General features: G+C 37.1%; 1 protein-coding gene across 1 annotated transcript; it reads left to right on the forward strand.

The window, feature by feature from the left end:
• Window positions 1–2,277: 2,277 nt before the first annotated feature.
• Window positions 2,278–4,661, forward strand: LOC133186475 (uncharacterized). Its single transcript, XM_061321715.1, has 2 exons — window positions 2,278–2,386; window positions 3,667–4,661. Exons 1-2 carry the CDS (start codon window positions 2,278–2,280, stop codon window positions 4,659–4,661), a joined length of 1,104 nt encoding a protein of 367 aa, XP_061177699.1.
• The last annotated feature ends 11,761 nt before the right edge of the window (window positions 4,662–16,422 follow it).

A 16,422-nucleotide genomic window follows, 5' to 3' on the forward strand; every position in this document is an offset into this window, starting at 1 on the left:
CAAGCGACTTTAAATACAATTAAAAAAAAACGGGATGGGGCACTTTGAGAGGGGCGACAGAGGCCATAATGTTTGTTTATTTTTTAGTATGTTGTTAAACGTCCCTCTCGAGAATTTTTCACTCATATGGAGACGCCACCACATGCCGGTGGAAAGCTGCAAATTTTGTCCTATACTCGGCACTTACGGCCCTTGAGCAGTGAGGGATCTTTTTCTTGCCAGCACCTACTGCGACACGGGACCTCGGTTTATACGGTCTCATGCGAAGGACCGGTCTCCACGTCCCACAGTGGGATTCGAACCCGCGACGTAAGGATCAACTCCTTACTTCGCGACTCTAGAGCAGACGCTCTAACCACTGCGCCACGCGGGCGACGAGGCCATCATTAGTTATGTTATAAAACTTCAATGCAAAAGCTTTTCGAGATATCGCCCGGAAACGAAAGTGTTACACACAGACAGAATGTATGAATTTATGACTTTGACCTTTGAACTCAAGTCAATAGGGGTATTCCTTAGGCCTCATGGAGTTGATATGTAATTCATTGCAAAAGTTCATATACTTCTCGAAATATCGCGCGGAAACGAAAGAATTAAAACATAGAGAATTTATTACCTCGACCCCTTTGACCTTAAAATGAGTAGGGGTCTTCTTTAGGCCATAGGGAGTTGTAATATTTCACTGCGAAAGCTCAAGGGCTTGTCGAGATATCGAGCGGAAACGAAAGTGCGAAATTAATATCACCCACTTTCAGTGAAAGCGGGGGACAAAACCTATGCACGGCCATTCCATATGGTAGCAATGACAATGTCGATAATTTCGAGAAACGCGATTTGAGAAAATTCTTATTATTTTCTCAGGATTTGAGATTGAACTTAAAACCATAATTTTTTTTTCGAGAAATCCAAGGCAGAACCCTTGATGTATCATTACATCATTGTAATACACAATTTTGGAAGAGACACCATAACTATGCATTACTTTTTTTCCTTAATACCCAGGAGCAGAGGGGAAGATCTTTTAAAAGAAATGATGCATTTTCACTATAAATACGTCTCGTATATGATTTACATAATGACCCCTGGGTCGAGACCTCTGCTGATGGACTGTTGGTCCCCAAGGGTCTCTGCAGCCCAGTAACTAAGTACTTCGGAACTAGCTTGAAATTTACGGATAAATATCTATAATTGCTGTGGTAAAAGTCAGAAATTTATTTCAAAATTGAGGATTATCTCATGCAAAGCTCTGATCCCTCGATGTATTTGGCTGCAATCTTTGGTACCCCTTTTTTCAGCTCTTTTTTGTGGGGGGTTGTTGTTGTTTTTTTTTTTTTTGTTTTTTTTTTTAAATATATCGAATTTCCAAAGTTTCGGCATGAACGTCACTGAAGAGACAATTTATCGAAATGCACATCTTTCAAAATGGTACCGTATATGATTTACATTCAATAGAGCCCCGTCCTAATACCAGAACCTCTGACCCTTGGGCAAGAAATTTCACAATTTTGGTAGAGGGGTCAATGCTCATTACAATCATGCCAACAGTTTGACTGTTTGATGTCCAGGAGTAAAGAAGACTTTTAAAGATTGTATAAATTTTGATCATTTTAGCCCAATCCCTAAGGCCCCAGGGGCCATGAATTTCACAAATTTACTACCTTTCACTCATGAATGCTATATGCCAAAATTGGTTAATTCTGGTGCAGTGGTTCCATAGAAGAAGCTGAAAATGTTTAAATATTAATGCACGACGAGGGACGAAATAGATAGCAATAGGTCACCTGAGTAAACGCAGGTGACCGTTTACCGTCACGGTAGCTTAGTCGGTAGAGCGCTCGCTCCGTGATCGAAGGATCATATGTTCGAATTACGGCCACGACTGACCTATGTCGATAAAAAATAGGTAGCAACTGTTCCTTCGCTAAGCGCTTGGCACTTTGAAGTGAAAGTTGCGGGTCCTTTGGATGAGACATTAAAAACCGAGGTCACGTGTCATGATAGGCGTTGGCACGATAAAGAACCCTCACTGCTAAATGGCCCTGAGTGCAGATAAATTTGAAGCCCTTCACAGGTAAATGGTGACGTCTCTAAATGAGTGAAAAATTCTCGAACGGGACGTAAAACAATAATCAATCAATTAAACTTTGCACTGAGAAGCAGATCAAGCTGTGATCATACTGGATGGCACATACATCTACATACAAAAGAGCCGTAATTACGAATTCCATCGGTTTTAATACAGCTTGCATAAAAACCGCCCATTAGTAAAACTTAATGATGGTTGTGGCCTCAAATGGGTACATTCTAAGCGTTCTGGGGCTGTACGTGTCAGATTACTACAACAATGGTGCCAGCATGTTTTTACAGAATGCTGAAGACAATCAAGGTAGGTTAAGTACTAGCTTAATTATGTCTTACTCGCTCTGTGAAAAGGTCATTGAACGACCATAGAACTTACGAATGAAATAGGAAGATAACGCACAGTATTCAATCTTGAAAGTACGACTTTAAACAAGACTGCTGATATTCTTGTTTCACTAACATGTTTGTCAATAACTTACCTCGTTTAAGAAATTGTTCATACATAGAGCATGCTATTGCGTATCGAATCAACTGAGATATAAACCCCGTATGCAGGTGATGAAGGTATATAGCTGCATAAGTAAGGGAATCTGACGATTGAAAAGTTAAAGCTGAACACTAACCGTAAAGGCATTGTCTGCCATGTTTCTTGTACATCGGCCCTATCCCGTACAAACCCTATATAAGCTGCAGACCTCTTAACATTGCCGTTTAACTCGGTCGCAATGAAGTAATCAAATTTTACGCACTTTTTCAGAGCCAGTAAACCCCCTAGGGGACCCGGGGTGACAAGAATAGGTCCCTGGCACCCCCTTGCATGTCGTAAAAGGCGACTAAATGGGGCAGCCTGTTGGCCGTGGGTTGCGACCCGTGTTGGTGGAGAAGGGGATCCTGGTGGCTGAGGTCTGCAGGTGCTGGGTGTAACGCACCTGACATGACCAACACTCCACTTTGGCCCCATATTCATCTAGACGGGAGGTCAAGTTTGGCCCGTCTTGATCGATCGGCTGGTCACGCCGAGCTGTTTTTATTGACATGTCATAGTATTGATGTATTTGTAATATATTTGTTATTATCTGCCTTTTTCACAAATTTCCAATACGCCGACGTTTCCATGTTAATATATGTATATCAAGCGGTGGCTTAGGGTCAATCAGGCATATCATGTCTGAGTATAGTTTCTTTGTACCCTCTTGGTGTCATTCTTACTGGATATCCGTTTGACTTGACATCGCCCTTGTTGGCGCTCCGTGGCGGGCGGGGAGCAAGGATTCTGAATTTTATTCATAAAACCATGGCTACTACAAAAAAACGTTGTTACCCATCAGGTTTAGAGTACTCTATGAATGATGAGCAGATTACTTCAGTTGTGGAACACTGGCCCCGCTTCATCACACTTGAAGCAAAATTATCAGAAAAACAAACGAAGCCCCTTACAAAGGTGTCGCCTTTTCTCATACAGAAAGGAATACAGGGAGTAATTGGAACTCCGAGATCAGTTAAAAAGTTAAAATCTGGAGCTCTTTTGATTGAAGTTACTAAAAAAACAACAGTCTACATCTTTGTTGGCATTGACTGCTCTAGCAGATATCCCTGTAATCGGTAAAATACACTCTGGGCTCAATCAAAGCAAAGGTATTCTGTTCGACAGAGATCATGACCTTGATGACATTCCGGAACAGGAAATCCAATGTGAATTGGAATCTCAAGGTGTGGTCTCTGTTAAACGGTTCACGAAAAAGCGTAACGACAACATCGAACCGATGAACACTTACCTGTTGACTTTCTGTACACCTACACTTCCAACAAACATTAAAGTCGGCCTGTACATCATGAAAATTGAAACGTTCGTTCCAAATCCACTGCGCTGTTTTAAGTGTCAGAGATTTGGACACGGGCAATCAAACTGCAAAAGTGCTGATGCATGCTTCAGGTGTGGTGAGGAGAGGCATGATGGCAGAGGCTGTCAAAAAGACCCTAAATGTAAGAACTGCAAGGGAGACCACATGGCTTCTTCAAAACAATGCCCTGTATGGCAAAAAGAAAAGGGAATTCAAAAAGTTAAAGCAGAAAAAAGAATTCCGTATCCAGAAGCGAAAAAAATGGTCAATATGTATAGCGTACCTAAGCCTAATCTGCCCTCATATTCAACAGTTTTAAAAGCATCCTCAAAGAAGGATATGTCTACTCAGGTATGTGGGAATGATATTCCTCAACAGACCACAACATCTAAGGTTTCTCTGTCATCTAATGACAAATTTAAATCCACTACAACACCTGCTTCTGCAGGCCCTGCAGCTGCGGCTGCGCCAAAATCTGCAGCTATGGCTACACCAAAGCCCGCAGCTGCGGGTTCATCAAAATCGTCTGGGAGACGAAACAAATCTCCCTCTAAAAATGTACAAAAGCAGACGAGCGATCGGTTGCCCAAAGGGGCACAAGATCCCGTCGCTCTTCATAATAAATTTGGGGTCTTCGAGGAAATGGACGTAACACCATGCCATTCTTCCTCGCAAGTCCGAAGTACATCACCTAATAAAAATAAAGGGAGGATATCCCCCATTACACATAGCAAATAAAAATGAATCATCCTACATTTATACAATGGAATTGCCGAGGTTTAATAGTCATCTTTAACGAATTATCTTTACTAATTCAGGACCATTGCCCGGTAGCTTTATGTTTACAAGAAACACATTTGAAAGAAACTGATAAGTATTAAAAACTATAGTATGTATAACCATTATGCTCTGGTGGTACGTCTATAGCAGTCAATAATAATTACATTCATAGCCAACTTGTTTTAAAAACTAATCTTCAGGCAGTAGCTGTTCGCGTTTCTCTCGATAAAACAATTACCCTTTGTTCCGTATACTTTCCCCCAAACTATCAGTTACAATCTTTAGAACTTACAGAATTAATACAACAACTGCCTACGCCATTTTTGATTGTTGGTGACTTAAGGAGGTTGGATCCTGTCGTCAAAAGTAATGAGAATTTTTTATCAAGTATATTTTTAAAATCTACACATGTAGCTTAATTAAAAATGAAAACAAAAAATGGGGGTCAATGCGCTTCTTTTGGCGCCACAGGGCATTTAGTTTGACCTTTTTGCACTGCAAATACATCATACACATGATTGAATTTTTAAAGTTTTCCTTCCAATATTTTTTTATTCAAATAGATTATGGGAACAAACACAGTCTTATCTCATTTTGAATAGATACATTAAAATTTGTGACAACAATTTTTTTTTTAAATTACTTCGCATGTTTAATTATTTGACCTTTTTGCACACAAAAATATCATTTTTCTGGCATTAAAAATTTTAACAAGCAATAAAATCATTTGAAAGTAATGACATTTTACTGAATTTAAGTAGAATGGTTAAAAATATCTTATATATTCAGAAAATAAAATAAAAAGTGGGGGCCTGTGATGTTAATTTTTAGATAATAGTAAAATAGTGCTAATTTTAAGCAAAAGTTAGGGCTATTTTTTTCTGTATTTTCGCAATATATTTGCTATATTTATTAAATATGATGATAAAATTCATGATAGTTTATTTAATATATAATTTAGGACCAGCATGAAACAGTTCACGGCACAGAATAAGTCTGTGTGCAGGCTGCATGGAAAAATAGGAATCCAAACTTAACATATTTCAAATACTTCGAAAGAGAAAAAATGATCATTTTCTTCTAAAAATCCATCCGCCACAAGATATAGTTCCTCTCTTAATGCTTTTGGTATGGAACTTAATCATGGAGTTTTAACTGAATATCGTTTAATTGGTATTGTAGAATCCAAATTTATTGTAAGAACTAAAACATTATGCAGAATTTTTTAAATATAGGTTAAGACAAAAATCTGCCCAAAAGCTCAGGAGCGAACCTCGTTAATGCCCATAATCCGCTATGGGGTAGTGACAAAATCACAGATAAAGGAAAAAAATAGAAGATGCAGTATCACAACATAATCTTTGTATACTTAATGACGGCTCGAACACTTACCTACATCCAGGCAATGGTTCATATTCTTCCATAGATATCACTTTAGTAGATCCTTCTTTACTCTTAGATTTTAACTGGTCAGTACATGACGATTTATGCGGGAGTGATCATTTCCCTATTATCGTTGAGGTGAATAATCCCCCAGAAAATAGTTATGTTCAAAACTGGAAACTAAACAAGGCTGATTGGATGAAATTTGAATACTTATGCTTACAAGATCTTTCGGCTGAGAAGTTTGAAAACCATCCTGATCCTATTAAAAAATTTACTGAAATACTATTAAACACAGCAAATAAATGTATACCTAAAACGTCGGCAAATTCTACTAAAACTAAAAAACCATGGTTTACAGAAGAATGCAATGATGCTATTAAAGCTCGCAAAAAAGCAGAAAAACTATTTAATAGATTACCAACATCAATGAATTTAAGCAATTTTCGCATATTTAGAGCAAAAGCTCGTAGAACTATAAATTTTAATAAACGAAAATCTTGGAAAAAGTTTGTTTCCAGCCTTAATACGCATACTCCGATAAATAAGGTTTGGAACGCAATAAGAAAAATAAAAGGAAAGGGTCCTCAAAGATATCAACATCTTAATATTGGAAATAAAATTATTACGAATAAAACAGAAATAACTCATGAAATAGCTAATACAATTTCTAAAAATTCTTCCACAAAGAACATGAGCCCTACATTTATTCCCTATAAAAATTCACAAGAAAAGGAAACCTTAGATTTTACGTCTGAAAACCTTGAATGTTATAATCAACCATTTACTTTAAATGAACTGCAAAAGTCTTTAGATAAATCTCATGATACTGCGGTAGGACCGGACCAAATACATTATCAAATAATTAAACATCTCCCTAAAAACAGTAAAGAATGTCTCTTGCAAATTTTTAATTCTATCTGGGCACGAGGTATTTTTCCACCTTCCTGGACGCAAGGAACAATTATTCCTATTCCAAAACCTGGAAAGGACCACAAAGATCCTAATAATTACCGACCAATTGCTTTAACAAGCTGCTTATGTAAAACCATGGAAAGGATGATCAATGAACGCTTAATATGGTTTCTTGAAACCAATAACATTTTAACTAATATACAATGTGGTTTTAGAAAAAACCGAAGTACTATTGACCAGTTAGTAAGACTGGAAACGTATATTCGAGATGCCTTTATTAAAAAAGAGCATGTCGTATCTGTATATTTTGACTAAGAAAAAGCATATGATACCACATGGAGATATGGCATCTTGAAAGATCTCTACAGTATGGGCCTTAAAGGACACTTGCCCAATTTTATAAAGAATTTTTTGAATAATAGACATTTTAAAGTACGCTTGGGGTCTACATATTTGGACAATTTTGAACAGGAAATGGGTGTGCCACAAGGAAGTATTTTATCTGTCACATTATTTAGCATAAAAATTAACAGTAAAGCAGAAGTGCTTAAAAATGATATGCATGGAAGTCTTTATGTCGATGATTTTGTTCTTTGTTTTAAATCCAAAAATATGAATTATATTGAGTAAAAATTACAGCTTTGTCTAAACAAAATTCAAAATTGGGCTGATAAAAATGGATTTAAGTTCTCAAAAAGTAAAACCGCTTGCGTGCATTTCTGCTCTAAACGGAAAGCACATGATGAACCACATTTGCTTCTAGATAGAATCCCTATAAAAGTAGTAAAAGAGATAAAATTTTTAGGTATTATCTTTGATAGTAAACTCTCTTTTATCTCGCATATTAAAATGCTTAAAGAAAAATGTACAAAAGCATTAGATGTATTAAAAGTTATTGCAAATACAAAATGGGGGGCGGATAAAAATACTCTTTTAAAACTCTATCGTTCTTTAGTTAGATCTAAATTAGACTATGGTTGCATTGTATATGGTTCGGCAAGAACTTCATACATGAAAGCTCTTGACGCAGTCCATCATCAAGGCCTTCGACTGTGCTTAGGAGCTTTTCGAACTTCTCCTGTAAACAGTCTATACGTTGAAGCAAATGAGCCACCGCTGGACTTAAAAGAATCAAACTTACCTTACAGTATATTCTCAAATTGAAGGCAAGTATTAATAATCCTGCTTACGATTGTGTTTTTCATCCGCAGTACGAAAACTTATATGATAAAAGTAAAACATGTATAAAACCTATTGGTCGAAGATCTAGTACCGTTCACCGTAGCTCAGTCGGTAGAGCGCTCGCTCCGTGATCGGGAGGTCGTGAGTTCGAATCTGGGCCGCGACAGACCTAAGTCGATAAAAAATAGGTAGCAACTGTTCCTTCGCCATGCGCTCGGCACTTTGAAGTGAAAGTTGCGGGTCCTTCGGATGAGACCTTAAAAACCGAGGCCCCGTGTCACGGCAGGCGTTGGCACGATAAAGATCCCTCACTGCTCAATGGCCCTGAGTGCCGAGTAAAGGTCAAAATTTGAAGCCCTTCACCGGTATATGGTGACGTCTCTATATGAGTGAAAAATTCTCGAATGGGACGTAAAACAATATACAATCAATCAATCAATCTAAGATCTAGAAAATATATCAGGGATTCTGACTTACCTTTGGACATTATAAAACCTACAAGTTTCTCTGAAATACCGCCATGGAAATTAATTAAACCAAATGTAGACACATCTTTAACTGAATTTAAGAAATCAGAAACCAATTCTCTTGTTTTTAAACAGAAATTAGCCGAAATAAAACAATCTAAAAATTCTACAGTCGAAATTTATACAGATGGTTCTAAAGACCAAAATAAAGTAGCAGCGGCTGCAGTGAATAAAAATAATGTTTTTTCTTTAAGGCTTCCAAATGAAGCTCCAATATTTACAGCAGAGGCAAAAGCCATACAGCTTGCATTTGAATATATTAAATCTTCTAATGACAACTCTTTTACAATATTTTCGGACTCGCTTTCTTGCTTGCAATCTATACAAAATATGAATATCGATCAACCATACATTTTAGATATATTAGTTCAGTTCTATCGTTTCACTCAACAAGGTAAAGTAGTTGACTTTTGTTGGATTCCAAGTCATATTGGCATCATTGGAAACACTAAGGCTGATAGTGCTGCAAAATTGGCACTTCAGTATGAAATTACCATTTTTAAAATTCCTTATACTGACCTAAAATATATTGTGAAACTTAATGTAAATTCTCTTTGGCAGATATATTGGGAATTTTGTGATACAAGTAAACTATATGCAATAGAAAACAAAGTTAACATATCATCTAACTTCGGCCTGAAACGTCAGGACGAAGTGATTATTTCAAGAATACGTATTGGTCATTCTAAAATAACACATGCATACTTATTAAATCGAGAACTTCAGCCAGAATGTATATCCTGTGACTGTCCGCTTACTATAAATCATATTCTTTTAGAATGTTCTGATTTTTCGCCTATTCGAAGTAGACTTTTCAATAATGTACGAACGATGCGTGAACTGTTTACAAATGTTAATGTTAATACAATTTTAGATTATTTACATGAAACTGATTTTTACAGTAAAATCTAAAGGTACACAATGTAATTAATTTTTTGATAAACACACAGAGAGTTTTATTTTAAACTTTTAAAATATTTTTAAATTTTTAAGTCCGTGGGATGGGACGTTAAATGGTGCCCCGTGTCAAGGATTGCAACCCCCTTGGCACGCAAAAGATCGTTTTTCTGGTTTTCGGAAAAGAGTAGGCTCACTGGGGGCCGCCAGAGAAACCAAAAATCTTTCAAAACCGATCATATAGAATTAATGTTCCGCCGAAATATGGCTGAAATATTGCCGACTCGGCGTTAAACCCTAATCAATCAAATCAGAAAAAATCAGAGTCAGTAGATAAGTAACATCAAATATACAAGTCAATACATTATTTACAAACAGAAAATGCACATAAAACAAGAAATACGATAGGAAAGCTGCACTTCGGCCACGCTTTTCAAGTGTGCAATCGGGTGTAACGAAATCGACCCATTTATGAGTATGTTCAGCTTTAAAGTCATCACGTTTATCTTAAAGCTTGGTTGTTAGATAACCATTAACGTCTTTTTCTAATAAAATATCCAAATATGAAATAGATGTGTCAGACTCTGTAGTATCTTTTATTTCAAGCTCCCTGGAATATATCGTATAGACATAAGAATGGAAATAACCATTGTTAATTGCCAATACGTCTTCGATATATCTAAATGTCGAGTTGAAGGCGGGCAGCAAGTGTTTTCTTCTTTTCAGGTATAAGAATTTGAACAAATTCTGCTTCATATGAATACAAAAATAGGTCCGTTAATAACGAGGCGCAATTGGTACCCATGGGGTAAAGGTCAGGAAATTCATTAAAAATGATAGATAGATAAATAGAAAGATGGATAGATAGATGGATCTAAAAGCACTTGTGTAAAAATAAAAATACTTTTATTTTAGAATGGCTGAAAGTGGGTGATTTTGTGGTTGTTGACAGAGGGTTTCTAGATCCATTATGTTCATGGAAGACAATGGGCTACATGTTACATGCAATTCTGTCTGAAAAGAGGAGAAACACTTTATTCAACGACTGAAGCCAACGCATCCAGGATCTTAACAAAAGTAAGATGGGTTGTTGAAAGTGCCTATGGAAGGCTTAAACAGTGGAGACTTCTTGACAAAGTAATTCCAAACACACTGCTTTTACAAATAGGAAACTTTATTCGTATTGTCTGTGCTCTCAGCAATAAATTCAGACGCTGCCTTGGGAGCAGGGACCCAGAATCAGAAGAAGTGGCAAGGAAAATTCTGGAGAAAGTGGATTTATTCAATATAGTCGAGACTCTCGTGCTGAAAACTCAGCAATTGATGCTTCTTCAGCCCAGCTATATGCATTTCCTGTCCTCTCTTTTGATGATTTGCGTACCCTCACTATGGGAATTTACCAAATTAAGCATGCAGAAAACTACACCCAAGAATATTTGAAAGGTAAAAGCAACAAGAAGTCTGTAAGCGAATGCTCACTAGTAATACCCCCGATCTGATGTTTGTATGTTGTTTAACGTCCCTCTCGAGAATTTTTCACTCATATCGAGACGCCACCACTTGCCGGTGGAGAGCTTGCAAATTTTGTCGTATACTCAGCACTTACGGCCATTGAGCAGTGAGGGATCTTTTTTCGTGCCAGCACCTACTGCGACACGGGACCTCGGTTTATGCGGTCTCATGCGAAGGACCGGTCTCCACGTCTCACAGTGGGATTCGAACCCGCGACGTAATGATCAACTCCTTACGCCGCGACTCTAGAGCAGACGCTCTAACCGCTGCGCCACGCGGGTGACCCCCGCTCTGATACTTCAAGGTAAAAGCAACAAGAACTCTGTAAGCGAATGCTCACTAGTAATACCCCCGCTCTGATGTGAATATACACAATTATGTTGACATTGAATTCATACAAAAATGAATCCCACCATTGGGCACATCTAAACAAAAATTGTGCTAAAATTCAAGCATCTGCACTGAGTAGTTGCTGAGAAAAATGCGACGAAAATTTGTTACGGACAGACACACGTACACAGACACACAAGGGTAAAACAGTATACCCCCTCTCCTTCGGAGCGGGGGTATGATTATGAAGTTATGGTGTGCCATGACTTTCCAGATCTCCTGAGGGTGAAAATTCAGTCAAGACATTCCAGGACATGCTTCATACTCTGTGGATTACATGTAGGTATGCAACTGAAAAAGGTGTCGATTCCACTTCTGGTTAGTAATGCACTTGCAAATGTGGAGCGAGAATTCCGTATAACGGGTATTTTCTGCGGTTGTCCAATTTTTGCAGATAGGACAAACCGCAAAAATTACAATCGCAAAATATTTCTTCAATATTTATTCAGACATTTAATACACGCAATTCGTGCGTATGACAATCAACCTGATTTAATGTTATTTCATAACTTCTTACCCCAATACTATATTACCTTTGATCAACATATCTTTAAATGCATTTGCAGTGTTCTGCCAAATTCCTGGAATTTGTTGTTCATATTCCCTAAATTTTTGCGGTAAAATCCAACAGCAGAAATTGAAAACACAGAAATATGCTATCTTTCAAGAGTCAAACCGCAGAAATTTCCAACCGCAGAAAATATCCGTTATACGGCAGTTGATTGTTGTGCGCATGTGTCCAGTGTGTTGTGGTTCTTGGTTCGAAACGACATCAAAGTGATGAACCCAATGCATCTTGACCTGGGCCCAAATCCCACTTTCCTAATGCAATACATTATGAGGATTCAAACAGCCACACAGTAGAAGAGTAAATACCCGGATTGACCATATGAAAGCTTAAAGCATAGAAAATGTAACAAGAGTTCCAGGGGCCACATCGCTCACCTGAACACTTTGGCCAGGAAAAAAGCAAAAATCAGTTTAGTATTGCAATGCTTAAATGCATAAGTGGTCCCGACCTACCCCAAAAAGGGAGGGGGTATGATTGAATCTACACTAACTAAGGATGCTTAGATACTTTTTTTTGACTATGAATTTTTTCCCTACAAGTTTAAACTTTCATTTTGGCCCCTACCTACCCCTGAGGGTCATGATTTGATCAAACTTGAATCTACACTATTTGAGGATGCTTCCATATAAATATGACAAATCATGGCTTTGCTGTTCTTGAGAAGATTTTTTAAGATTTCTTCTGTATATTCCTATGTAAAACTTTCATCGTCCATTGTGGCCTCATTCTACCCCGGGGGTCATGATTTGACCAAATTTGAATCTACACCACCTGAGGATGCTTCCATATAAATATGACCAATCATGGCTTTGTTGTTCTTGAGAAGAAGGTTTTTAAAGATTTTCCCTATGTATTCCTATGTAAAACTTTGATCGCCCACTGTGGCCCCACCCTACCCCCGGGGGTCATGATTTGACCAAACTTGAATCAACAATACCTGAGGATGCATCCATATAAATATGACCAATCAAGACTTTGCTGTTCTTGAGAAGATTTTTAAATATTTTCCCTATGTATTCCTATGTAAAACATTGATTGTCCACTGTGGCCCCACCCAATCCCCGGTGGTCATGATTTGAACAAATTTAAATCTTCACTAACTGAGGATGCTTCCATATAAATATGACCGGTCAAGGCTTTGCTGTTCTTGATAAGATTTTAAAGATTTCCCTAGTATGCATTCCTATGTAAAACTTTGATCGCCCACTATGGCCCGCTCCTACCCCTGGGAGTCATGATTTGAACAAACTTGAATCTACACTACCTGAGAATGCTTCCACATAAGTTTCATATTTTCTAATACACTGGTTCTTGAGAAGAAGGTATTTGAAAGATGACATGATTTTTTCACGAATTCGCAATTACCTTTCACTCATAGATGCTTTATGCCAAAATTGGTTAAATCAGGTTCAGTGGTTCCATAGAAGAAGCTGAAAATGTTTAACTATTAACGCACGACGACGGACGTAATAGATAGCAATAGGTCACCTGAGTAAAGGCAGGTGAACTAAAACGATAGAATATGCAAGAAATCTATCTCAAGATCGGGACCAGATTGGCCTCATGGAAAAATGCTTTATTGTGTAATACTCATGATACTGTGATACGTATTAGCGAACCATAAAGTAATATCAATTTAAACATTAATAAAATACCACTTCTATAAAACCTTTTGAAACTTTTTGTCATTCAAAACAAAGAATAATAATCACCTGAGAAATAAATTCCTCTGGTAACATAATGATGACATCGTCGAATTATGTTATAAAAACAACAAAGTAAAATCATAAAATAGCTATTTCTAACTTATGTGAGGTTATGTTAAATACATGATGGAATAAACAGAATCATGTTTTTTTTTCATAACAGTACGATTCGGTGAATTTTAGGTACAAATCCTTTGAAACTTTACTCCAGATTTGTTTTTAAAAAACAACAGACACTACAGACCAATACATAATTAGTCCCCTACCGGTGAAACCGGAGGGGACTATAGGTTTCCTCTGAGTTTGTCCGTCCGTCTGTCCCTCTGTCAGTCTGTCCCACTTTGGTTTTCCGCACTTTTTTCCTAAACGCTTGCAGATATTGAGCTGATTTTTGGTATGTGAGTGTATCTTGATGAGTTACAAATCAAGTTTGCATTTCGTTCCGCTTCATTGATTTTTGACAGAATTAGTATCTTTTCAATTTTTAAGGGTTTTCCGCAATTTTTTTCTAAACGCTTGCAGATATTGAGCTGATTTTTGTATGTGACTTTACCTTGATTAGTTATAGATTAACTTTTCATTTCGTACCGTTTCAATGATTTTTGACGGAGTTATGGCATTTTCAATTTTTAACGGGAACCAGATTACACTTGCCGGTAGGGGACTAGTATTGCCAATGTAATACTCTTAGAATGCTTGTTTACGTTAAAAGTTTAAATCCTAATTCAGAATTATTTATGGTTAAATTAAGATTTTAACTTTTAATAAAGCACAATCAGCAGACATGTCAAAGTGATTTCAGTTTTGTTCTGTGAACTACACTGTAATATCGGGAAAAAATGCCGTAAAAGTTAATCTTTGTAAAAATCATTATAAACAGTCTTACTTCGAATGATATTGTTTGTTTGTTTGTATGTTGTTTAACGTCCCTCTCGAGAATTTTACACTCATATGGAGACGCCAAATGATATTGAGATACAAGTTTCTTGGTGTAGTCCGTGCACTTGGACGATTTTTTGTCTTATTTATACCGATATCTTTTATCATCATGCTCTTTGTTTTGTGATGGCTGAGCTGAAATCTTTAAAGATCACACAAAAGTGCATTTCATTTTTTTTTAAAATTTATAAGCTGGAAGCTTAAGCATGTTTGGCAATCATTCACTTTTGCACCAAGGATTGTATGAAATCCTGCGTAGTCGTCCCTATCTTTCTCGGTTTCAAAAGTCTTACTACAAATGCTGCAGTCAAACTTATCTTGCTTTCTCTCGTCTCTTATGACGCATAAGCTCTGCGTTTGCTAGGAAAGAAACACCACATTCATAAGAAAACTTCACTGGGTTTTTTTTTATGTGTCGCATGGTGCCGTCTAAAGTTGGTTTGGCTGGAAAAAAAACTTTCTGGCATGTTTGTTTGTTTGGTTGAAAAAAAAAAACTTTCTGGCATGTTTGGCATGTACAAGGGCCTTTATGTTCATGTCGGATTTCGTGTTGACGTACAGTGCTCTTACCCTTTAGAATTTCTCCACAATATTTGCAAACACCGATATCCATTCTACCTAAAACAAATCAATTATGTATTCAAATTGGTGTGTTAACATAATCGTGGAAAATACTGTGTAAACGTTATCCTGGCTGCCTTGAAACCGGTGTAGATGGGAAATAAAATGATGAATTTTCTTCTTAAGCTGAAACTTCAAATGAGTGATTGCAGATACCTTTGGAAATTGTCTTATAATGTGTCTCCTCTTAAATGTGTACATACTGCACGAAACTTAGGATTTATTTCATCGATAGCGTACATATGTATGTGTGTTATTGATACTATTGCATTAATTTGAATAAATGCGACATGATCTCAGAAAAGACTGCTTGTTCGATAGTTTTACAGTGTCAGCGGAATAGAGGAGACAAAACGGGATTCCGTAATAGTGATTCATTTTTGTCCCTGGGTATAAATCTGTTACCTTTTCAACGAAGTCATCAAAAATGGCTGATTTTGTTTACTGACGTTATCCTGGTGATGACGTAGATTAGCACCCCTGAATTAATTAAAGGTAGCTAGAGAAAAGGGTAAGTTTTTGTAAAATGTGGAGGATATATATACCTTTGGTAACAGAAGACGAGGATTTGGACAAGCATCTTTCTCTTCCTTGTTTAAATAAATGCTCTTGAATTAAGACCGCACCCTTTTCCAAATTGACGAAATTTTCGAAATACGTCTAGGTCATATTTGAAATAATGCATAATCCATGCACGTTTCTTTTTTTTGTGATAAAAAGCTTTTTTAATCTTAAATTCTTCTTAAATAAATTCATTCTTATAGTCAAGGTGATTTTAAAAGCAAATCACTTGGTAATCCTCATGCAAGGGTCTGATTCCTGTTTTTAACGTATACGTACTAAAGTCCGTTACTTTTTGTTGGAAGTGAAGATTTCGTTTAGCATACCAAATGTCTTTTTGATTGCGTGTCTATGCAGGAAACATATAAGCGAGGTTAAACCGGATGCTATTTGGAAAAGTCAACTTACGCATGGGCCAGAATGCTAGAAAGGTCGCTCCTTAGACAACTTGCTCTCAAGACAATGCATCTTATTTTCAATAACTCTTTGAATTCTTGGCTCTCTTATTTTGCATC

This window comes from Saccostrea echinata, unplaced genomic scaffold, assembly GCF_033153115.1.
Source record: "Saccostrea echinata isolate AGI-Se365-2 ecotype Australia unplaced genomic scaffold, CSIRO_AGI_Sech_v1 ptg000014l, whole genome shotgun sequence".
Classification (NCBI taxonomy): Eukaryota; Metazoa; Mollusca; class Bivalvia; order Ostreida; family Ostreidae; genus Saccostrea; species Saccostrea echinata.

Bases quoted from the DNA above. Each gene is read 5' to 3' on its own strand.
- LOC133186475 (XM_061321715.1), top strand. From the start codon at position 2,278: ATGGTTGTGGCCTCAAATGGGTACATTCTAAGCGTTCTGGGGCTGTAC. The intron at 2,387-3,666 runs GTAGGTTAAGTA...TGACTGCTCTAG, and splicing joins GAATGCTGAAGACAATCAAG to CAGATATCCCTGTAATCGGT.